Here is a 25,278-nt window from a genome sequence, read left to right on the forward strand (position 1 = left end):
GTCTTTCTCCTTTCCCAGTTCCTCCTGTTCAGCCCAGTCAGATTCTCGTTTGGGTCAAGATAGGAGAGAGATCTGCTGCCAACTCTCCCTCCCTCACTCCCTCCTTCCCTACCCAAATGAAAGAAACCCAGGCCCAGTCCATCTCATTCAGGTCAGTCAGAGAACAAAGCTCTGGTCACTCCTTTTCGTTCCTCTCTGGCTACTTCTCTCCCTGGGCCACAGGGTGGGAGAGGCCCTTGCTCACAGCCTCCCTCCCATCTCCTAACACCAGATTTCCTCCCCCTTATTTGCTGCCTCCACTCGCCAATCCCATCTCTGACTCAGGATAGATTCTTCCTCCCACGTTTGCCCTATTTCTGTCGCCTCTTCCCCACATTCACATCTTTAGAGGCATCAACACCAGGGAAAAGTTCTTGAGGCATTTCCCTTATAAGATGATCGGACATGGGAGGCTGGCACTATAAAGTCACTGTGTATCTATGATCAGAGGGGTAGCTGTGTTAGTCTGAATCTGTAAAAAGCAACAGAGGATCCTGTGGCACCTTTAAGACTAACAGAAGTATTGGAGCATAAGCTTTCGTGGGTGAATGCCCACTTCATCAGACGCAAGATCGCTTGCATCTGATGAAGTGGGCATTCACCCACGAAAGCTTATGCTCCAATACTTCTGTTAGTCTTAAAGGTGCCACAGGACCCTCTGTTACTGTGTATCTTTGAAAATATCTTTGTACTGTATTTAAGAAACACAGAATTACTGCCAAGAAACGCAACATTCAGCTCTTACTTGAGAAGGATAGCTATGATACTGAACAGTTTAATTGGATAATAATGACATACATTTATGATGGGAAGCAGAATAGAATCAGTGCAATATTGTCTTTTACTCACAATTCTGCTGATCAAAAGATGGCTGGGGGGTGGGGAGGGAGTACCTGTAAAACAAATTGACCTGTAGTCAGAACTTTTGTTGTTGTTGTTGTGAGCTGACAACAGTGGGAGATAGTTATCACCCTGCTACTGACTTGAGCCCCATTTGAACCATTGACCTAGCAATGAAATGCTATGTATCTGTTTACCAATCCCTAAGCAATGCAGTCCTGAAAATTCACTTGACATGTTCTTAATTAGTGTTTTGATGTTTTTCCAGTGAAAGTAAAACTTTAGATTAGAATTGAGAAAATGGTGCACAGCTATTCCATGAATATTCCTTGAGATTGTTAAATGAATTTGTTTCAACTATGGTCACGTCCCTGGTTGTGTTTCCCTGCTATATATAGTCTAGTGAATAAGTTTGCTGGCAGGAGTGTTTAAGTGAGTGTGCTTCAACTGAATATTGCGGAAAGTAAACTTTGAATTGGTAATGACAAGTATTCATATCAGAATCCTCATCCTAAGAATTATGCTCGTCTAATCCTGGAACAGATCACATGGTATATTTCTGTGTGTTTAATCAAAACAGCTCGTATCTGATATTGTCAGTAAATTATTCACATACAAGCTCCAGAGCAAGAACTGGTAAAAGACCATTTGTTTACAGAAACCCTTCAGTGAAAAAATGTCAGTAACACACAAGTTATATCAAAAAATCATCTGTTGGAACACAGTTTGCACACAGAAAAAGATAAAATTTGCTGACTAAATGGTGGATTTAAAATTATTTACCCAGCTTTAGCATTAATTTTCTTTGTGTGTTATTACAAAACAATACAAAAGTATCTAGTGACCTTGCTGTCACTCTGGTGTCAGTTTAGAAGGGCTATATTATTATTGATGCCAGATTTTATCATTTCCTTTTTTTTTTTTTTGTGATTTGCACTTAGTATCACTCTAAATGGTAAAAATTAAATAACTCTTCAGTGAATGCAAGTCACTAAAGAATCAAAAATCCCAATCCAGCCTGTGTATTCAGAACATAGCCCTAAATGCACTGGTGAATTTAAGAATCAGTTTGCTAAAAGACGTTAACTGTGATTAAATTTATTACAATTCACTGGAGACATAAGTGTTGGTGCACAAGAGCGCTGGTCCAAAACAGTGTGTCTTCAAAACAGCTTCAGACTGCTAATTTTTTCTGAGAGACTCACTGGAGATTCTCAGGCAACTCTTCTGTATTGGTTTATATAGTTTTGATGTGAAATAATAATATTTAGATTTGAAGACTTAATAAGTTATAACCCTTGAAGTTAGTGTTTCATTTTAGCGTTGTCCTGCTTAATTGAAACTAGTTAGTGTTACCACATTCACATTGCTATTTCAACTTTTGTGCTTAACGCATATTCTTTCTCTCCTTACCCTGCCTCTCAGACAGGACCTATTAACCCTACTGTATTTCATGTTGACAAGTGACATGTAATGCTGGTTATGGGTAGGCCAGGACTGATCTCGAAGACTCCTCTCCTGTTTCAGTCTCTTCAGAGTCTGCCTAATCTAATACATATATGGTCTAGGAGGGCTTGCGTTCGTTTTTCCTGTCACCACGTTTCTGATTGGAGGACTTTAGGTCCAAAATATCCCAAGGAGTCTTAGGGTGCTTGACTGTACTTCAGATAAGTTTTTTTTTCCCCTTTCCTTGGGGAGTTTCTCTACACACAGGATTTCCCTGATTATGCTAGAGATTGATTCAGTCGGTGTGTGACTACAAAACTCTTCATGATGTGTCATTCCTGATGTGTCATTTGGATACATTATCCTCGATGTCAAATGTGGAAATTAGTCCAAAGGATTGTTTAAACTGTCTCTCTTTGTATTGCAACTTGGGAAGTAATTTTATTTCTCTAAAATGCCAGTCTGTCGAGCTCGGCAGGGTCATCTCAAAGGAGTGAGATGGGCCACGATCAGCCTGAGTATTCACGGTAAGTAGAATCTTAATGTTAATTAAGATGATTTCAAGGCAGTCAATGCCATACCATTGCATAAGTGTTTCAGGCAGAACTCGTCATTGATTTCAATGTGGACTTCTTCGCAAAAACTGACGGTGCAATATGGCCTTCACTGTTTTTTGTTGGGTTTTATTTTTAATTATTGTTGTTTATAAGATAGGAAACTGCTTATTATAAATGGAATATGTTATGTAGCTGCTACAATCTTGGTTAAAGCAGATGTTTAGTATTCTTTCTTTTAAAAAAAAAAAAGAAAGTTTATTTATCTCACATTAGTTGGAAGAAATTAACTAAGGCTAAATGCAGCCACGGAATATTATCCTTTGGTACTAATTGGAACTTGAAGATTTTCTTCACTTGTCTGCATCAGTTTTTGCATGGTTTGATTCTGGTTCCTCTTGTATCGCTTTTTACAGTGGTGTAACAGCATTGGCTAGTGGAACTATTCTTATTTTACATCTGTGTGTGAAGAGGGCAGAATGCAGACCCTTTGAGACTAGCTTTGATTGTAAAATATGATTGATCGTCCTCTTGAATAATAGGAATAACATGTGAAATCTACAGTTTGATCTAAATGTGACATGCACAGTTAGTTCCCCCCCTAACACAAATGGACTACATGCTCCCTGCAGGGCCTCTGTTTTAAAGTCACACCAAGAGGCTTTACTTTGGCTTCTAACTCAGCTGACTCCTTTGGTCACCTCCACCTTTTTATGATAGATATGCCTAACAGCTTTACAGAATCACTCTCGGACTAATCCACAGGGGAATGGAAGAGGGATATGTAATTTTACATATTTTATTTTGCACTTGTGGAAGCCATTCTTTCCTGAAAGCTGTCAGTTAGCAGGGGGATGGAATACCTTACCAGTGAAGTGTAATTTATTGTGCTAAATCGGAACAGCCACATATTCCCTGTACAGTGAGTTAAAATAGAGCCAGAGCCATGATTTATTATAACTTGTAAAGGATAATTATATTGTCTATATTTCCTTAACATCCAGGAAGCAGATTCTGTAGAGTCTGCTCCCCTCAAGCATTCCTGAGAGTTGAACTCTACCAAAAGAAAAGCCTTTTAGGCAAAGGATGTATATTAATTTCTGTAACATACTTCAAGTAGTATAGTTAGTGTGAGCTTTGTCATATATAGTGTGTAATGCATTATTATTTAATTGGATGTTCAGGGGATTAGAAGTGGGATACGGAGCTCTTCTTGTCTGGTTCAGATTTCAGTAGTGGGCAAAAGTCATTGTTATTGCACTGATTTCAGAGGCGCTGAGCTCCCACCGGTCTTTTGATATCACTGGGAATTAAGGGCGCTCAGCACCTTTGAAAATCAGACTTCATCTGCCCAGTCCCTGACTGAGACCTAATTCTTATAGGCACCTAAACAATCTGATTCTTACTGGGCCCGTGTATACATCCCAAAAGCCACTTACTAGTTAACTCAGCAGAGGTGCCCATGACTGACTGACACTCTTGCAGACAGACCTACCTTCTCACTTCTAGAGGGGTTTTTTTTTTCCAAAACAAGATTAAGGCACATTGGCAGGTCACTGGGTGGAAGCGTATGCTGCCACTGCCCAAACCGTACTATTTCAGTGGGGTAAGAGAGTACTTTGGTCTCCAGGGCTGTTAGGCCAGCATCTTTTACAAAACTACAAGAATAGGAGGAGAATAAAAACAATTAATTTGGCTCATTTTGCTATGAACATGTATATAGCTGTATATAGATACATTAAATACTCTTTTTGCAAAAAAAAATTACACACTTTATTTGCATTATTTATTGTATAACAAAGTTTGTTTGTTATTACATTATCCCTTGTGAGTGGAGGAAGACTAAAACATATAAAGTTCTTGCTCTCCATTCCTCCCTCCCTCTCTCGTTCTTTGTTTCCCTTTATAGAACCGTTTCATGGGCAGGTGGAGAGTGCATCATAAAGTATTGTGTCTGTAAAGAAACAATATAAAATACTTCAAACATCCACACTCTGAAAATTATTTTTCAATGGTTAAAGTGTAAAAACAAACCCAAATAATTTAACAGCCCGTATGGAATTGTAAACTGTGTATACAGCTAGAGCACGAAGCGCTGTTAAAAAAAAAAAAAAATCTCAAGAAAACACATTACATTTTATTTATTCCCCTAAGTCCAGCTCCAGAAAAGCATTTTAGTGTGTGCTTAACATTAAGCACTTTCATAGTCCCTGGGGACTACTCGCCTGTTCTTTTTTGTTTATGTGCTCAAGGGCTTTGTTGAATTGGGGCTCTAGTCCATTGAAGAGACCATCCTTTTCTGACAAGTTTTGGGAAAGGTCACTCTGGTGCCAAGTTCTTCTCTGAGTTTCCTTTACACCACAAAGCAGGCATAGGGCGGGACAGGGGGCCCTGTTTTCAATGAGACCACACAGCAGTTTCTGGCACTAACCATCCAGACTCGGCACATTATTGCACCCCTACAGTGAGATAGGTTACAAAGATGCCTCACTTAAGGTGAAATCACAGCAGTGCACAGGGCCAGCACGGCATTTAAATGGTGCTGGCCTTCTTTGCAGGGAGTGAACATTACTCCAAGTGAGACTGGTTGTTTATATTTCCTTCTGAGGAGAACCTTTAATCCCTAGTAGACCCTACCCTCATTTGTTCTGCATGGCAAACACCTGCAAAACAGATTCTCAAAGGCATAACAATTGCATTCAGTATATTTGTCCACTTTGCCCTTCCCATATTGCTAAATGGAAGTTGGCTCCCAGCTAGAAGGGAGGTGGATATGGGGGTCCTGGTATGGAAAATGGGGTCTTTTTATGAAACAGGTTGAGAATTACTGATCTAGACTGTGATCTCTCTAGAGCAGAGAGTGGCTTCATATTTGTTTTTGTCAGCACTTAACAAATAGTAAATAATAATAAAACCAGGGAATCAATTACAGTGGTTACTGGTTTTTCATTTGTGACATGGATAATATTCTTCCTTTTAATATTCTTCTCCATTTAATAACTAATCCAAAAATAATTGTATATAAATTACTAGTATACATTCAAAATAGTCTGTGTATTTCAAAATTTCAGAGCAGCATCTGAGAGAAAATGTCACAAATGAAATTGATTAGCAAAAGCATTTTTGCAGTGTGTATTGGCTCAGACCTCATTTACTGTTGGGTCATGTTTCTTTTATAAATGTGTACTCAGAATTAGGGCATGAGAGACGGTGGCAAATACACACATAATATTTGTTCCCCCTTCTCGTTCATACGTATGTTGACTAAGTTCCTTGGACCCTACAGCTTGTTCTTCACACAACATCTATTTACTATGATTGTTGACATTATGTCTGGTAAAGAAATTACTCAGAAGCCCTCTGTGAGTTAAACACTAAGAACAAAGCATATGTTAGACCCCAAATTTGGAGTAAACATTTATCTTGTTTCCCAGATGTAGATAACATAGCTGTTGCTAGATCCATACCCACGCAGCTGTGAAAATCAAAGGGTGAGTTCTGGTATACATTCTGTTGCCCCAATCCTGTGTGCAGAAATCCCCAGAAGTGTTCAAGTTAACCATGTAGATCTCTCAAATAGTAGAATTTGGACTTGGTTGTGTAGATGAGCAGGCAGAACATCAGCGTTGAAGTGTTTTATTTATCTTTACCTACAATGAGTCTTCAAACACTTATGCATGTGAGTAACTGTAAGTACGTGCACAGTCCCATTAAAGTTAAGCACATGAGTTGTTTGCAGGACTGCATCCTTTGTGAGCAAAGGGCCTGTGGCTGATACAGTATATTTGATACTGCACAGATGTAGGGATCTGTGGGCTGAACCCTTTGCCATTCCTACAGGGCAAGGGTAAACACCAGCCATCCAACAGAGCAAGTTGAAGAAAACTTCATGGGTCAGATCCTCAGCTGCTGCAAATCAGCTCTGCTGGGGTGGAAGAAGCGATGCTGATTTTCACTAGCTGAGGATGCCCATGACAGGAGTGCAGATTTGTAAAATTTCTTCTACCTAGAAAAAAAACAAACAAGAGAGGCCATCTAAATCCAAAGTCCCAGCCTTAACTCTGTGTTCCCTTTCTGCTGCAGTACTTCTTTATCTGACTTTCACACAAAAGATAATAAGTAAACCTCCATTCAGCAAAAAGATACGGTATGTTAAGGGGATCGTTATTCCTCAACACAATAAAAAAGATACAATTCAGTGTACATCAAAGCAATCTCAGAATTGCCTGCTATGTTTGAAGATGTTGGCTTAAAAAAATGCATTACATCCATCACAGTTATTTAGATCTCTAACTTTGTGTGTGTCGGGATGATAAGTGTTACTCTTGAGATGATTTTAACAGGTTTTTCCTGTGTTGTTAATTTGGGCACTTCCTTAGAAAGAAAGGAATTTATTATTTATTTATTTATTTATTTAGGCAACGCTGTAGATAAAGAGAAATAAAAATGACAGGCGCTTGCCCCAGCTTCATTTTGATTTGCACAAAGCAGTCTTTTATTATTATTTCCCCTTTGAAATGTCAGAACTCCAAAATCTATTTTTTTTTAAAGCTATGCATGAAAAATAAATATGCAGGGCAATGAGGAATGGAAGCAAAATTGGGAGGAAAAATCAGACATTTTTAGGCCATTCTGTGCTAGTAAAGTTGACAAGACAGCTCTGCACTGAAAGGCTTTCTGTGCTCCGTGCTCAGTTCCCTGCACAGATGCGGTTCAGCAAGCAGACTGAAGCTCTTCTACTCATCAATGAGCCAGCTGCTAGGGCAGATGACTGTGTTTAATTTCAGGTCATTTGGTAACTAGGACAGGCAGACGTGTTTTGTGGTTCAGTCTGGGTGACAGACTAAGAACACCGTCAGTGCAATACAAAATTGTGAGCAGCTCAGATGTGTTAGGTTGACTCAGGAGGTGAACTCAGCTCTGTTCCTTCGCTAGGCTGGCACTTGCTTTGTGTGTTTCGGTGTAAGGTATGTTTGGCGCAAGAACAGTGCAGGACATTGTGATTTGTCTTAGATGGCTTGCCTGCCCCAGCACTGATGATAGCATTCGGAATGCTTTTCACCACACACTGTTTGCAGGCCTTGTTAGCTCTGCTTAGTCATGTCAGCTGTTTCTCAAATATAAATTATTTCAATTCAAATGAGGGCTTGGTTTCCAGAGTGGCAAAGAAATGCTGGCACTATGGTGGGGGCATACCGAGGGAGAATCCTCTGCTTCCCTCAATAACTGGTAAACGTGGGGCAGGAATCAGGTAGATAATGCAGGGAGCACACGGCACACAGGGGTCGCAATGCGGAGGATCATGTTGGTGCTGGAAGGTGGTCTCTGTGGGGGGCTTTGGTTGAAAAAAAAAATTGGGGAAAGGAGCTGGCCTTCGGTGGCGGTCTGTTGTCTCAGTTTGATGGAGATTGTTAATTTTAATAAAATACCTTATGTCTCATCGTGGGGGCAGCTTGTCTTTGTGGCTGAAAAGCTGAACCTCCAGTGGCCCCCTGTTCAACTTCTGTGCTATTGGCAGGCCTCACCTACCAGAAGACAGCCCTCTAGATTCATACGCTTTAAGGCCAGAGGGGACCATTATGATCTAGTCTGACCTCCTGCATCAGACAGGCCAGAGAAATCTCACCCAGTAATTTCTGTATCAAGGCCATAATGACTTTTTCTTTGATCTATAGTATGTATTTTAGGAAGTTATTCACATTCCTAGGTAAATTGTTCCAGTGGTTCATTATCCTTGCAGTTAAAAAACCGCACCTGAGTTCTAGTCTGAATTTGTCTAGTTTAAGCTTCCAACCACTGGATCTTGAAGAGCCACCTACTGTTAGAAGTCTCTTCCATGCGTAGGTACTTGAAGAATGTGATCATCAGCCCTCCCAAGGGAGACGCTGTGACATCCACACGAGTCTCTGCTACAGCAGCATCTGGTGGTTCAAACTAACACACGTGATTCTTGTTTAATAATACCGTGGTAGGGTTTCAAATCCTTGGGTGCCCATAAGGGACAGAATGTTATAAACCTGTAATTAATCTCTCTGAATGTATCCATTTAGAACTCCAGTCATTATTGCAATTTCACATAAATCTTAGATTAAAGAGATTCAGGGAGTTTTAGTCAAAATATACTTTCAAAGATTAGGTGCTTTCGACTCCTCAAAACTTTTTACTGAGAACTTGTAGACTGAGTGATAGATCACAGCGTATGGCAAATTTGGTCACCAGTGCATATGTATGATTTAGCTAGCATGTCTCTCTTGGTGGATTGGTACCTGGAGCAGTTTTCTTAGGCAAGGTAACATTTGATAGCATAATCAGACACTGAGAATATTTTAAACAACAAGAAACCTGTACATAGCAACAGACAATTTCAATTTCAAATAGTAATAAATTAACTGTTGCACTTCTGTTGCCTAACTTGACTGAGAACATATAGTTCAAAACTATTGCTATATTTCAGGTGATTGAGCTAAAACTTTCTCTGTATGTTTGTTTGAATGTGGATGTATCTCATGCACACCTTCAGGGCATGGCAGCTATTTTAACTCCCATTCAGGAAGTTCAGTAGCTCCTCCCTCTCTTTGCTGGGGGAGAAGTGCATATACCTTGTCAGTTACCTTTCGGAATGGTTTACCAAATCACCTTTCAAAAGTATTGAGGAGTAATATAATAATCAGCAAACTTAATAGCAAAACCCAAATGATTGATAAGCCAACATACATCACAGGAAGGGTCTGATTCTGCCAACAAAAGTCTAATTGGAGTCAATGGGAGATTTCTCTATGTAGTGAGTTGAATCAGGTCAGAGATGTATTCACCAATGAAATATTCAGTGTAACTCAGATGACATAATTATTTTACAAGACCATTTCATATTGGAGAGAACAGTGCACCCAATAATGCATTCTCAGTAGCCAGGATACTGACTGGTGATTGTTCCTCAGTAATTACTAATTTTTGCATCCAGCTCTAGATCAGCTTGTTGACTAATCACCAAGACAATTATGGGTACATAAGGCTGCAATATTTTGAGTCACCCTTGCTGGCACCTGCCCCAGAATTATGGAGGTGCTGGTCACGACTCCTTCATTAAGTTGGAGTTCTGTTTTGTACCTAAAGCTGGGATTCAGCCTCTCTGTTTTGTGTGAAAAATAAAGTGTAATTTCCCCATATTTACAGCATTTGCTCTTTAAATACAGAATGAATTTTCTGAGAATTTACAAGTAAATCTATTAATTAGTTTGAGTTAAAATTAATTAAAACTGGGTTCTCTAAGAAATTTAGCACGTCAGTCTTTTCTTTGTCCTTCTTAATAATGATAGTGATCTTAATAGTGATCTTAATAATGTTACAGCACAGATTCTTCAAACTTTCCAAATAGTTAAAATTAATGAAAATCTTATGCATAGGCCACCTTTGAAGAAATGAGTTGGTAATTAAGTTAAATTATTAACAATTGTATTTAATTGTTATGTTTATCTAGACTGTGGACAGATGGACAGCTTAGGTAACTCTTAAGTGGGGCCATTGTGATATCAGAAGTAACTCAACCAATCACCACCCTTTGTGTACAATTTTGCCCTGCGGTGACACCATGGGGTGGGGGGGGGGAATGAATAGCAAATGTGTCTAAAAACCAGTTTAATCTAATCTTGTATCACAAACACTAAAATAACTTCATTGAAGTGTAACCTTGACTTTGAGTTTTTTGGGGTTGTACTGCCTGGTTTGGGAGCATCATAACTTCTCTGGAAAAAAATTTACTCTCTAATTACTGATAGGTGCTCTCTACCTTAACTCCAATTTAACATAGTTATCTCTAAAATTGTCTCAGGAGGTTCTCAAACTTTGGGCTCCTGAGGGGAAGCAAGGAGATTCCACAGGTCGTGAGGATGAGATGCTCTATTCATAAGCAATACTGGTCCATGTATGGCTGATCTTGCATCCATTGACTTCAGTGATGCAGGATCAAGTACTATGCTGTATCAGGACTCAGTTAGATTGCTTCTCTCTGGTGGAAGCAACCTCAGAGAATAGAAATGTGTACGGGCATAGTGCCTCCCCCCAACTTCCGGTCAGATGACCTCTGAATTCTACTCTGTTTAGATTCTTATATCATCCTTATTGCCCTAGTATCTGAGTGACTTCTCAGAGAGTATTAAGCTACATGACTCACATCTGTCCCATGTCAGTGGTGTATGGGGATAGAACACCTCACACTCCCTGTGTAGCAGTTGTTGAGGCTTTCAGGAGTGGAAGCTGATGGTGGAGGTTGAGAGTGGGGGCTATGTGGTGGTTTGCTAATCCCTCATCACATCAGTCCAGGATTTCTCTGGGCTCTGCCTTGGCTACGTAGAGATATTTTCAGCTGTTTCTTTAGCTGTGGATGCACTTAACCCCTTTGCAAACAGAACCGCAAAGTGTAGCAGGTAAATTCAGCAGCAAAGGAAACATGCATGTAGCAGACATTCTTGGTAAGTTAAGCTACAGACAGGCAGTCAGTAACTGCTTTCTTTTTTGTCTGGAATCCATGATGGAGTATAGTTGTGGATTTCTGCTTTTTATAGATTTCCTCATTATTTTGTAAATTGCCGTCCTTTGTTTTGTGCTGTGTTACTCTTGAGAGAGCCAGCTTGTTCCAGTGGCAAAGCAGAATAGGTCAGTGCTTTAGAGATCGGTGCTGATATTTTCCATTGGCCAGATGCTTCCTTCATTGCATGGTGCCGGAGGGAAACAGAAAAGTAAGAAGAAAATGGAAACGCCTCGAACTGTGGGATAGAGGAGCAGTGATTTGAAGGACATGCTCTTTTCTTCCAGGAAAAACCTTTGGAAGCACCCATCCTAATGCGACATATACTATAAAAGTATTTATTAATAATATTAATATGAACAATTTTATTTATTTTACAGGGAAATGTTTCATATGATGAATGTGTAATTATGCAAAACCCTGGGCATGTAGGGCACTGCAATATCTACCATTATCATAGTATTTTTTGCCTTTTTCTATCATTATTATTGTCATCATGATTTATTTTACAGTATTGCATGGAGGCAGCAGTCAGGGATCTGGGCACCATTGTGCTAAGCACTGGACAAACAGATAACAACGACAGTTCCTGCCCGAAAGAGCTGACAGCCTAAGTATATAACAAGAGATAAGTGGATGCAACAAACACAATGGAGCACAGGAGCCTCTTGAGGCAATTATGATTCACATAAGCAGCTGCTTTTGTAGCACACCAGCTGCCTAAACTTTAAGGGTTTTGTAGGCATCATGGCACAGGTGATTTTTACAGAGAAATTTGAAGAAGGATAAGGTAGAGGCTCTGCTGGTTTTTATAGGGATTTCCTTCCAGGGAGAAAGGGCACCATAGGAGCAAGCACAGAGGTGCTTGTGAAAAAAATTGACTAATGGGCAAATTTCCCTGTAACTGCGCAATAAATTCAAAACAGCATTTGTGTTAACTACAGCAGGTGGTAACTATCTAGTTTTTAACGGTGCCCAATACAGAAGTATAAATCGTGTAGACTGAAAATGGGATATAAATAGTTAATAGAAATAAACACTGGAAAACAAAAAATATGCAGTTTGATCATAAAAATGTCTATAAATGTCACCCAATTGATTTGAGAATATTTCGTATACTGTACAAAGGATGGAGCTTCTTTAGAGACTGAGCACATGTCAGTAGTACTAAATAGGTATCAGGAGTGACGAGAGTGATTCTGTTTGATATATTTCTAGTTTGTGAAATAATTGACTCCAACAGGTGATTCACATGTTCTAACTGTACCAAGAGCTTTTCAGTCTCTGTGCAGCAGCTTCCAAGACCTAGATATGACCTGCAAAAGACCCATTAAACTCAAGGGGCCAGATCACTAACTAGTGTAAATTAGAGCAGTTCCATTGACGTGAATGGAGCTACACCAGTTTATACTAGCTTTGGATCTGGCCCAGTGTGTAACAAATGCAGGATTGGGCCAAGTGAAATCACAGTAGATAGAATAATAAAAAGTCAGGAAGGGATAAAAGACAGAGAAGGGACTGGTGGGGAAAGGAAAAAAAGAGAGGCTGGGTGAAAGAATAATAGGGAAAAGAAGACAGGGGTATGTGTGCACTGCAACTACTAAAAGCGGAGACTCAAGCTAGTCACTCGAGCTCAGACCCAGAGGCTCGGGTGCATTCAAACTCGGGTGACTAGCCCAAGCCTCTGCTGGTGTAGCCACGTCCATACTGCTATTTTTAGTACATGAGCTAGATTCTGTCTGCCCAGGCCGTGAGGCTCACTCCCAGGGGCAGTGTAGCCACTCAGAGAGTAAATATTCTGCAGAGCCTCCTCGCACAAATGACCCATTAACTTCTAGAGGAGTCCTTTCTGAGGGATCTGCCTCATTTGAATAGGAAAGAAGTAGCAGACAAAGTGGAAAGGGAGGAAAGAGATGATGGGGAGGATCAGAAGGAGAACAGGAATGATGGGATGATGAAAACAAGAACTGAGAGAGAGCAGATGGGGATTTTAAACAATACATATTTAATTCTAAATCCAGCATGTCAGCTGTTACCTAGTGGTCCAAATTCATCCCTTGCGTAACCCCAAGTGACACCAAGGGAAATTTGATCCAATATGTACACAGTCATTTTCACCAGTATGTATTGGCTTCTCTTGTCATTCACAAGCTCTTAATGTATTAAAACTAATTGCACATGAATAAGTCAGTAAAGCTTGGAGCAAGGTGGTCCAGTGCCTGCAGTTTATTTCTGGGTTTGCAATACTATTTCAGCCGTGTTTCTTCTCACTGTCCAGACAATGTGTCAGATGATGAAGTCCAGCATTCAGACATTGTGATAGGTTAGGAAGAAGGTCTGATTAAATATTTAAATGGAGAGGCCCATTTCCCTGACATAGTGGTGTATTGATTACACTTGGTGTAACCTGGCCTGTAGTGGGACAGTAGGTAAGTGCTGATCATGAGAAAGTTGCATAGAGGATTGTTCTAAAGCAGGCGCTGCCGTACTATGGTCAGCAGGGAATGGATTTGTCATTGCTTCTGCCTCTGCCACTGTGACTGCATCATCCTTTGCAGAATGTCTTGTAGGTGATGGAATCTTTTTAATCTGCTGTACCTTGCCTTGCATGCCTCTTTCTGACAAGAACTGCTGCCGGAGGGGGGAGCGGTATTTCTGCAAATTTTATAGGTTTGACATGAGCACATTTTAAAATGGAAACATTCTGCACTTCCGTCAGATTCTTATGGCAAATAGTTTATATGCTTTACATTGAATTTCATTGTTTTCTTGTCTTTTGTTTTGTTAATTTCGGTAGATTGGTACTAAAATGCTGAGTTGTTATCATTTGATGGAAATGATCCAACCAGCTGGACCCTTACATTGGCAGGGCTGTTAAACCAGGAGAAATCATTAGTGTACAGTGTATAATAATTACTCTTAGCAGCACGTTGGTTCGTTTCTTTCTTTCCTTTTATTTACTGCATTAAAATATCCTATTGCTCATGTACCAATGGAATTAGAGTATCGTTTTAACAGTACCAAAGTATGATCGAGAACAGTGTTTTATACCAGCTTTAACTATTATGAGGAAGTCTACACTGCAATAAAAGAGGGGTTAACTGCAGGGCTATAAAATTGCAGTGTAGCCGTTCGGACTCGGGTGGGTGACAGTGGGTAGGGTCACAGTGGAGACATATCCATTATGTCCTTCTCCTACAAAGTGCTGAGCTTCTCCTGGAAGCTGCCTCGCACACTCCGCTCCTCTTGACTTCACTGGAGTTGAGGGATTGGGCTCTTCGGCTGTAGAAATTCAAACCATTTAAGGAATGTATGTAGATTGAGGGGGGGCAGTTCTTGCACCCATTGAAGCAAATGGAAGTTTTGCCTTTGACTTCAGTGTGAGCTGGGTCAGGTCCTAAATTAGCATTTTTCCTATTATTTTTCATAAGGGTGGCCAGTTTGTTTTTTATCTTGGAATAGTAATTTGCTCAAGTTGCACTTACAAGGCACTCTCAACTTCACACATGAAAAACCGTATGTAATCTCTGGATATATATCAATGTAAGGCCATTTTCCTGCACTAGTTCTCCAGATCCCTGCACCTGTCAGTATGGTCCCATTGGCTTCAATAGGACACTGGGCAGGCGTCAGTGCTCGCTGATTCTAATGCAGAATTACGATTAAAGTCTGGTCAAAAATTGTCCAATGTCTTTTCCACAAATGAAAGTTCACTGTACCTTTTTCACTGCACTCTTGTTATTAATTATTTGTATTGCAGTACTGTATTTGTATTGAGCTGGGGGGAGGAAGGGGCGGGGATTGCTGGTGTACAAGTACATGCTAAAAGACTATTCCTGCCCTAGAAAGTTTACAGCCTCAATGGACAAGACAAAACAGCATCTGGGAAGGGAAATGGAGGCTCAGAGAAGTGGCGTGACTTACGTAAGGTCACACGGCAGGCCAGTGAGTAAGCCAGGAGTAGCATGTTGATCTCCTGATTCCCAGGCCAATGCCCCATCCACGAGCCCACAGTGCCTCTGATAGATAATATAACTGCACAATGCTTTTCTCTGTCGGTGTGTTATAAGTCTTAGTGTATGTTAAGCAAAACTAGAGAGGTGATCAATCACTGGAGTTTATAAACTGTAGATTAACCAAAATATAAATTCTGAAGGCCCGCCCTTGGTATAACTCCATAGGCTTCACTGGAATTACACACACACACTGGGCTTGTCTACACTACTGGCCAGATCGCGGGGCAGCGATCGATCCAGTGGGGGTCGATTTATCGTGTCTAGTATAGATGCGATAAATCGACCGCCGATTGCTCTAGTGTCGACTCCGGTACTCCAACTCGACGAGAAGCACAAGGGGAATCGACGGGAGAGCGTCTTCCATCGACACACCACAGTGGAGACACTGTGGTAAGTAGATCTAAGTACGTCGACTTCAGACATGTTATTCACGTAGCTGAAGTTGTGTAACTTAGATCATTCCGCTCTCCCCCCCCCCCCCCCCGTAGTGTAAACCAGCCCACTGTCTTGCTCCGCTGTATTTCAGCTGACATTCATAACATATCATGTTTATGTTATACAAGAGGAAGTCAGTCACACAGGGCTTGGTCCTGCACTCATTGAAGCAAGTGGTAAAGCTGCCAATGTTGCAGAATCAGGCTGCAGGATCTTTTCTTAGCCACATTAGGCCAATTGACTCCTGCTGCAGCTCCTCAGAATTAATACCGTTATACCATACATGAGTCTGGCCCATTCTTACCAAAGCAAAATAAACACTTCAGGTATGCGCTAAAATAAAATCCATGTATATGCAATTATAATGCAAAATAAATGATTTAATTAAAACATTAAGGACTGTGTGCTGCCTGTAAGGCGCAGCCCTCAGTGTGGGCAGTGTGGTGGTGCCTGCCATGACTGGCGCTCCTGCAGGTGTTGTGCCTCAGGGAGACAGCTCTGCGGTTCTGGAAGAGAATGATATGCATTCCCCTGCATGGAGCAGGCTCCTTGGGCCTCAGTGCACGTGGGGGGTGGGCTACTGGCTTCCATTGCTCCTCAGCCTCTTCAGAGAGTCTCACACTAGACCAGCATTTCTCAAATGAGGCCACCAGGGGCTTTTCTTGTGGCCACAGCCTCCTGGGTGGTGGTTGTGGGGGGGAGGAGTGGCCCCTTCTGCTTCCTGGTGCTCCTGGATGCACCGCCTTGGTGTTGGTTGCTGGGGCTGCCATCAGGGGTTGGGCCCTGCCCTTCTCTGGAGACACCTGGGGCACAAAGCTGGAGGAGTAAGCAGCTGGTGAGTTCCTCACCTTCCCAGGGGCTGTGGGGCTCATGCTTTGGGCTTCAGTCCCAGGCTCCGGCCGCATGGCTTTGGACTCCGTCCCTGGGCTCCATCCTCCGGCTGCAGGTCTTTGGGCTGTGGCCGTTGGGCTTCAGGCTCCAGTCCCCTGCTTCCTCCTCTAACCATCCCCATCACTCTTGGCCCCTGCTGCCTCCCCCGACCCCTCCATCCAGGGCTTAATTTGTCCCCAGGCTTGCCAGGGCTGAATAAGTCTGCTGTGAAAACTGATATTTGTATGTTTGTTGATATCACTTTTCACAAAAGACTTCCTAGCTAGCAATAAATAAATTACAATGATTTGGATTTGGATGTGTATATGCGCATATTTGTTTGGTTTTGCTAAAGTTAATTAAGTATTTTAGGAAAAAGTGTGAAAGCAGCCACCAGCCAGAGTTGGTAGCCACACTCTGAGGCCACCAAAAAATTTATCCGGAGATCCCCTGTGCTAGACTTACTTGGGCTCCTTGATTGGGCCAGTCCTCCATATAGAGGAAGGGAAGGGAAGGCTCTGAGTGTTGCCAGCTCTCTTGATTTTATTGCACGTTTCTCCTGTATTTGCTTTAAGAAAAACAGCAAACAACTTTTGTTTAAAAAAAAAAAAAAAAAAAAAAAACTTTCTAGCATTCCTCATTGCAGGAAAACAGCTTGAAAACGTGAACCCTAGAGGTTTAGAAGCCAGAAGAGAAATACAAACAACCAAAATAGTCTCGCTTTAAAATCCCATGAGTTTTAAGCCAGTCTCATGATTGTGGGGCCTGACTTATCAGCATAAAGCGTTCAGAAATCATATTACTGGCTTCTTGTGCCGCCACCTTCTTCTGTGGATGTGTTCATGAAGCCAGATCCAAAGGAGCCCTAGCCCCAGAATTAATTAACCAGAGCAGAGTGACTTTATTTTTTAAAAGGAGAAGGTCTTCCGTAGGCTAAACACTCACAATCTATGATTTAATAAACTTCTCTTAGGAATCTTTTGATGGTCCTGCCATAAATGTAACTTAACATTTAACATCTATGGAAACAAGGGCATTTCTATAAATGTAGCAAAGTTTCAGCCTCCCTTCCTAGCAGGAAGGAGTTGCTAACCGTTGTTCTGCTGCTCAGTGTTCTAGTAACAGGTGGCAAGCCTGTATTAGCCTGTATTTCATTAGGACATAATTGAACAGTTGCTGAATTATTTGTTTCTGGCTCAGGGCTTTACACAGCAAAATAATACTCCTGGGATGCTCCGGTTCCACCTTTCCATGAACTCTGCTGAATGTGTTTTCTGCATTCATCTCACCAATCCCTCACTATTTCACGGCTTATGCACACCGGGGGCCTGATTCTTCTACCACACACCAATATAACTCCATTTACTTCAATGGATCTACTCCCTTTTATACAGTACGAGCACAGAATCAGGCCATGGCCCGTTTCATAAAGGGCTGTGTCTGTACAGTGGTTCTCATGTCCAGTAATATACACTGACAAATCTAGTACTGTCCTTTTCAGCATAATGGACAAGAAAATTGTGTTTCCGAATACTAGTTCTTCTTGGGGAGGGGAAGTTAATGAAGACAAGTGTCACATGGAAAAGGTGCAGAACCAGCAAAAAATTTGCCTTCTGTAGTGGGGAAAATTTTGATTTCAGTTGCACTGATGTATATCCAGAGTCACTCCATTGACTTCAGGAACTGGAAGCACTCTAGATTTGTAACCGGTTAGGTGAGATCACAATCTTCCCCTGTATTCTTTGCAGACCTGTTTTAGCAGCTTGACACTTATGTGAGAGGTAACCCTACCTCATATTGACTGGGCAGATGCTGCTAGGATGAATGGGCTTTCCCAGTGTCCCTAATATATTAAATATGAATACAGTCTCTCTTACCACAGGGCACCTACATCTGCTTAGTTTCAGGATCTACTTTATCACAGAAGCATCTTTGTGCCCACAGCAAACAAAATTCACAGGTTCCCTCATGATTTTCTCTTCTACCTAATTAATTAAACCACTAATATATAGGACTAGAAATTCCTATGCCAGGGCAATGACTGATAATTGTTTTAATATCTACCTCACTGTATCAGGGGGTAGCCGTGTTAGTCTGTATCTACAAAAACAACAAGGAGTCTGGTGGCACCTTAAAGACTAACAGATTTATTTGGGCATAAACTTTCGTGAGTTAAAACCTCACTTCTTCGGATGCTAAGCCCAAATAAATTGGTTAGTCTCTAAGGTGCCACAAGTACTCCTCGTTCTTTCTTCTAGCAGTTGAGCACGCTAGGCCAATAACTTGCTGGTATGTTCACTACTAGTTCTTTATTGTGGGATTCTCCTCTTTTGAACATCTAGAATTGTTCTTGCGCCCAATACTCTTTTTGAGCTTTTAGCACATTAGGAGCCATATTTTCAAACAATGGATCCTTTCGTGCGCCTGTGTTTTTTTTAATAAAACTGTACACACATTTGTGTGTACATTTGCACTTGCAAAGGATGCAGTATTGTGGTTAGAGTGGGGAACTGCCAGATAGGACTGCAGGTTTTGTATTCTCAGCTTTGTCTCTGCCTTAGGCATTGTCTACATGAGAAAATCAGATTTTAAGCTGGTTGTTAAATTGATGCAAACACCTCTATGGACACTCTTATTTCAGTTTAAAATGGGCTTGCTTTGAGTTAGCTTAAACTGATTTCTAATTGGCCTAAGCTAAACTGAAATAAGTCTGGTTTAAATCTGAATAAGAGTATCCACACAATCTTTTTGTACTGGTTTAACTAAATGAGTTTAAAATCACACCTGTCATTAAACGGGGGCAAACTTTCTTGAGTAGATGAGGCCTTAGTATAACATTGAGTATGTCATTTAACTTTTTCTGCCTCTCAGGATTGCTGAAGCTACTTTAACACTTGTAAAGTGCTTTGTCATCCTGAGAGGAAAAGTGCCATAGATGTGTAGATGATAACATTATAATATTTATTCAATATGAAAAGTGCTCTGTAAAATCAAGTTCTACCTTGCGACGTTATTTAAAAGCAATTAGGGAAGCACAGCATCAATGCAGTATTTGTTTTAATGTATCTAAGTTGTCTGTCTAATGTCTAAGTATAACTTTGATTTACATAATAAAAAGAAGACGCCTAGACAAAGCCTTAGGTACTCTGTGACATTATTAATATTACAACAAAACCCCAGCAGCATTAAAATAATTCAGAATGGAACTCTGCCAGCCAGCCACCTACAAAAAAGCTTCCTTTCATCATTCTGGAGAGCAGTCTCCGAAAAACCCATCAAACAGATGTCTTTTTGCAGCATGTCTGGAAGGTCGCCAAATTTGGGCTGTTTCCAGTCTAAAGGGGAACAGGATCTGGAGTCCTCAGAGAGAACACCCTGCCAGCCAACCCCTCTCTTTAATAATGAGGGGGATCCAGCTCAGGCCCTTGCTGACCTCAGCTGCAGCAGTATGGCACAGGGAGAAAGGCTGTCTCCAGACTGTCCCCCAGGTAAGCCGTCCCTAGGCCACTTAGGGCTTAATAGGTCATAACCAACACCTTAACCTCCACCCAGAGACTGATGGGAAGCCAGTGCTGATCCCAAAGCACTGATGTCAGGTGCTCGCTCAAGATGCAGTGCTCAATAAGTGAGCTGTTGTGTTCTGTACCGGCTTCAGTCTCCAAATGGTTTTAAGGAGTAGTCCTATGTAGAGTATATTGCAATAATCTAATCTGGAAGGAACACATGCATGGGTAATAATGGCAAAGTCCACATCTGAAAGAAAAGTTTCCAACCTCTTGGACAGAGGCAGATGGTAAAAATCTGACTAGGTCATTGCTGTAGTATGCTCATCAAATTTAGCTTGGAGCTAAATTAAATTAAATTAATGGAGATATCCTATCTCCTAGAACTGGAAGGGACTTTGAAAGGTCATTGAGTCCAGCCCCTTGCCTTCACTAGCAGGACCAAGTACTGATTTTGCCCCAAATCCCTAAGTGGCCCCCTCAAGGATTGAACTCACAACCCTGGGTTTAGCAGGCCAATGCTCAAACCACTGAGCTATCCCTCCCCCCATCAACCCTGTGTTGTAAACCCTAGTAACTAAGAGTGGACGTATTCTCTCAGCAAAGGGACTGATCTTACCTCTGCCATCTCCTCCAGCTGCTTCCGCCAACTCACCATCATCACCTCAGTCTTGTCTGATTGAACCTCAGCCAGCTTGCTCTCATCCAAGCCTTGGCTAAAGTGATGTGTATATGAGGTGTTCCGATATCACAGTGAAGGGGCTAATTTAGAGCCTAGATAGGAAGTAATTCCTCTCAGCTTCTCAGGTGAAGTGAAGAGGCTGTGCTTGGGGAGACAAAATCCAGCCCCCAGCCCAGGTCCTGGGCATGGGCCTACAGCATAGCACCTCTGCAGCTGCTGCTTGAGCCCATTGGCTTCAATCCTCCAGTGCCACTTGTGTGGTGAACTAGGGCCACTATATTCATTTATATGTGGATCCCATGACCCTGTCATTAGCCCACCACTATGACCACTCTCTCCACACTGTCTGTGTTTTGCTGGCACAGTGATCCATCCCCTGCCTAGTCGGGATTGGTGTGGAGGCCCCACTGTGAGGCTGCTGGGCTGACTTGCAAAAATCAGTGTCAAAACTCGAGCAATTGGGAAAATTCTCATTGAAGCAGTTTTTCCTTGGGAAATGCTGTTTTGACAAAGCCAAAAAAATTTTGTGAAATTTTATTGATTTGGATAAAATAAAAAATGGAGGGAGAGGAAAGCATTTTTGAAAATGTTAAAACTTGCCATTTTCTGAATGAAAAGGTTTGATTTTATTTCATCTGGAAATGACTTTTTGTTTTGAAATGTATTTTATGTTAAAAAATTAAATATCAAAACAGAAATGAAACATTTTGAATTTATTGAGACAAAACATTTGAGTTGACCATTTGGGGGTGGGGGGGGGGGGAGGATTTTGTTTTGCAAAAAATAAAATAAAAATTTTGCCTTTTTATCCTGATTTGAGACCAAATAAAATTCCAAAATCTTGAAATTCTTTGAGGACAGAAAATCTGTTTCCTGACCATCTTCTAGGCAAAAGTATGGTTGGCTTAGATGAGAGTTCCTGTTTCTCTGAACCCACGTTCATGGATGTTCAGAAAAATGATTGTGGTTTGCTGTTTTCTTAAGTATGTCCAGAGTCAGGTAGCGCTTGCATCAGTAAACACACACAAAAGAGGAGAATACAAAAACTGTGTTAGGAAAAACACTGCTTGAAATTATGGGTTGTTCCCACAGAAAACAATAAGAGGGCTCCTTCCTGCAAAGGCTTTCCATTCATAGTCAATGCAAGCAGTAGCACATAATTTCTCTCAGTAACAGCTATCTAGCTTTGATCTCATTTACTGACTAGTTTTCTGAATCAAAACAATAACAATATCTCTCCCCCTGCAATGGCAAAGTGCAGTGGTAATGAAATAGCGAGGTTTTACTGAAAAAGTTCAACAAAAGTTCAATAGAAACCAGCAAAAATACACAGTAAGACCCACAGTCAGAATAACCTTGGTAACAGTATCATACTGCAGAGAGTTCCCATTCAAACCCTGTTAGTTCAGTCAGGGAAAAGGCGAAAGCTATACAAAAGGTGACTTGAGCAGCGTCAGCACCAGGAAGTTGTATTCAGTTAGATTATAACTAGGCCAGACGCAGTGCTGCTGGGACTATCAATGTCATGTAGGGCCAAGGCCGATGAGAAAGAAACCAGCCAGTGTCAGGAACTGATGTGAAAACAGCAAATGTTTTCTGGGTCGGGAAACATTATGGATAATTGTCATCAAACAAAAAGAGGAACAAAACTAATATGGAAATTTTCCAGTGTCTCTACACCCAAAAATAGGCCTAGAGCTCAGTCACAAGATGTTCATATAAAATGCAATAAATTATTATAAAACAAAGAGGCATGGAAACATCAGACACCAGCAATATATCTCCTGAATTAATTGATAAAAAATGTAGATTGCAGCAGCTATGAAACTGAAATAGTGTAGGAACTGAAGGGTTCCTGACTAACCTAATTGCCTTTTGACAGAACAAGGAGTAATGGTCTCAAGTTGAAGTGGGGGAGCGTAGAAGGGCTCGGCCGAGGCTCGTCCCTCCGCGGGGCTGTGGGGTATCCCACTGCCTCGCACTAGGTCGCTCTGGGCCCAAGCCCTGGGTCAGGGCAGGCCAGTAAACAAACAGTCAGGAGCTCAGGCCCTTTGGACTATTGGCTCAGCCCCTGCCTATGTGAGCCCTGGCCCTAGGTCAGGGCGGGGCAGCAAACACACAGTCAGGAGCTCAGGCTTCTGAGCGTCTGGTGTGAGGGGGAGACTGCCACCCATGAGTGGGTTGGCAGGGGGGACGCAGGCCCACTCGTTCCACTGCGTCCCAGCCCGGGGTCCTAGCGGCGGCAGAAGACTCGCTGCTGTCAGTGGGGATCCTGACCGCAACACACTGACATGGGTTCTGGCCCTGCTGCAGCCAGGCCAGGGTCAGCTGCCCCCGGACTACTTCCGGACTCCCCCTCATAAGGTACCTGGGTTTGGCTGGTGTCCTCGGCGGTTTCCAGCACCATCGGTTCCTGCGGGTAACTAGCGAGGGATAGACGAGGCTCCTCCTCGGGGCAGCTGGCGAGGGATAGGCTCGGCTGGCCCATCCAGTCCTCGGGTCGTCCGTGGCCCGCTGGCATTCCCCAACCTGGAGCTAGGCCACAGGCATCTGGCGTCTCCAGCGTCTGGCTTTCCACTGAGCTTTGCAGCGGGACTTTTCTACTTCCTGTCCTGCACCGTGACCTCTGGGGGGCGGGCACAGGACCCACTGGCTCCGCCCACGTTGGTGCTAGGGGAGGCTCGTCCCTCTGCGGGGCTGTATCCTACTGCCTCGCTACAGGGAGGTTTAGGTTGGATATTAGGGGGAAAAAAATTCACTAGGAGGGTGGCGAAGCACTGGTTACCTAGGAAGGTGGTGGAATCTCCTTCCTTAGAGGTTTTTAAGGTCAGGCTTGACAAAGCTTTGGCTGGGATCATTCAGCTGGGGATTGAGCCTGCTTTGAGCAGGGGGTTGGACTAGATGACCTCCTGAGGTCCCTTCCAACCCTGATATTCTATGATCATTGTATTCAGTCACTCCGACGGGGGTGTTCCCAAAAGCTGTCAGGGTAGGAGGTAAATCACATTGCAACTTGAGAGGGATGTTTATCTGGGGATGTCGTTACCAGCTGCATTCATTGCTCATGTCTGCTCATATTTAAAAAGCACATGAAAATGTGAGCAGTTAAATGCAGATATTTCAATTTAAGTTATTGTCTGTGATCTGTCTCCTGCAGCACATCCATATATGAAATCAGGCTGTTGCTAAAATAATCCCTGCATTCTTTGTGTGAGCTTTGGCAGAGCACATTAGAAAACAAAAACAAGCCCAGGGATGAGGAGAGCACTAGAGCAGTGTGAGACTCCACCATTGTGGATTGTAAGACCCTTGCAAACTTTTAATCAGACTTTGGTTTGCAAGGGTTTGCAAGGAACTCAAACTTGAAACAAAACTCCGCCAGAACCACAGTTTCCCATGATAATCCCGCCAGGTTTACCAGAAGCTCAGCCCAGGTTTGTAAACTTATTAGAAAACCTGGCCTAAATGTTGGGTTTTAAACAAAATTGGATGAATTTTTGTCAGTTTTGCGATGAAGGTTTCTCATTACCCTAGAAAACAGTCATTTCTGTCTATATAAGGAGATCACAGATGTAATGTCTAAGGAATTATTTGGTGATGCTTGTATATAATCCTCTTAAGGGAGGCAGTGGGGGAAGTGGAGGGGAACAAACTGAGTTGGTATGTTCCCCCTTCATGGTCTACACCATAGGTGGGGATGCCGTGGCAGCAAAAGCCTCAGAGGCTCAATATTCCTGGTTATCCCAAGATAGCCCCTGTGAGGGACTTTCCCCCAACTCTCATGTCCAGACCACTGCCTACCCCACTCTCCAGATTTGGCAGTAATGCAGACCTGGAATCCATGCTGCCCCTGGCTAGGGCGAGCCCTCTGACTAGGTATGCAGCAAGCATTAATGCTGGTTCGAGCAGCGTTATCTTTCTGCAAATTTTAATATCATTCTGCAGTCTTTTTGTTTTGCAGGAGAGAGGAGACAAATAAACCACCCAGTGTAATTTCATCTTTCACTGCTAAGCATAAGCATACCCCTCTCTTGCCACACATCTAGTGGGATATATGGAATTTCAGCAGAGTTTTGCATAATCACGTTTCCTCTGTGCAATGCCTTGCCATGGAGTTTTATGTGGTTTTATTACTACCTACCCACCCATGCAGAGGAGCATAGGGGATTAAGTCATTCCATGCTGACACTTCCTTGCTGGCCTTCACTGACCGTGACATATTATGCATCCCAGTAATCAAGTCAGTTCCACGCTACCACCGCAAAAATGTAATTCTTTTACAAAATTCAATAACAGCAAAAGCACTGCCTTTTATTGAAATCAGCTTGAGGGGGATATTGGGTCAAACACAAATTTTTATGCAGAAGAG

The 25,278-nt window shown here is 42.1% G+C and overlaps 1 protein-coding gene across 37 annotated transcripts in view; it reads left to right on the forward strand.

Moving 5' to 3' along the window:
- EVL (Enah/Vasp-like) overlaps positions 1-25,278 on the forward strand; it is a 218,628-nt gene that overhangs the window by 154,259 nt on the left and 39,091 nt on the right. The window contains exon 1 of one of the 37 annotated variants that reach the window (XM_024100190.3): positions 2,516-2,852. The exons of the other annotated variants lie outside the window; for them this stretch is intronic. Within the exon in view, the coding sequence (XP_023955958.2) occupies positions 2,780-2,852 (73 nt within the window). The 5' untranslated portion in view covers positions 2,516-2,779. Of the gene's footprint in view, positions 1-2,515; positions 2,853-25,278 lie in introns of those variants that run through there. 37 annotated transcript variants of the gene reach the window in all.

This window comes from Chrysemys picta, chromosome 4 (genome assembly GCF_011386835.1).
Source record: "Chrysemys picta bellii isolate R12L10 chromosome 4, ASM1138683v2, whole genome shotgun sequence".
Classification (NCBI taxonomy): domain Eukaryota; kingdom Metazoa; phylum Chordata; order Testudines; family Emydidae; genus Chrysemys; species Chrysemys picta.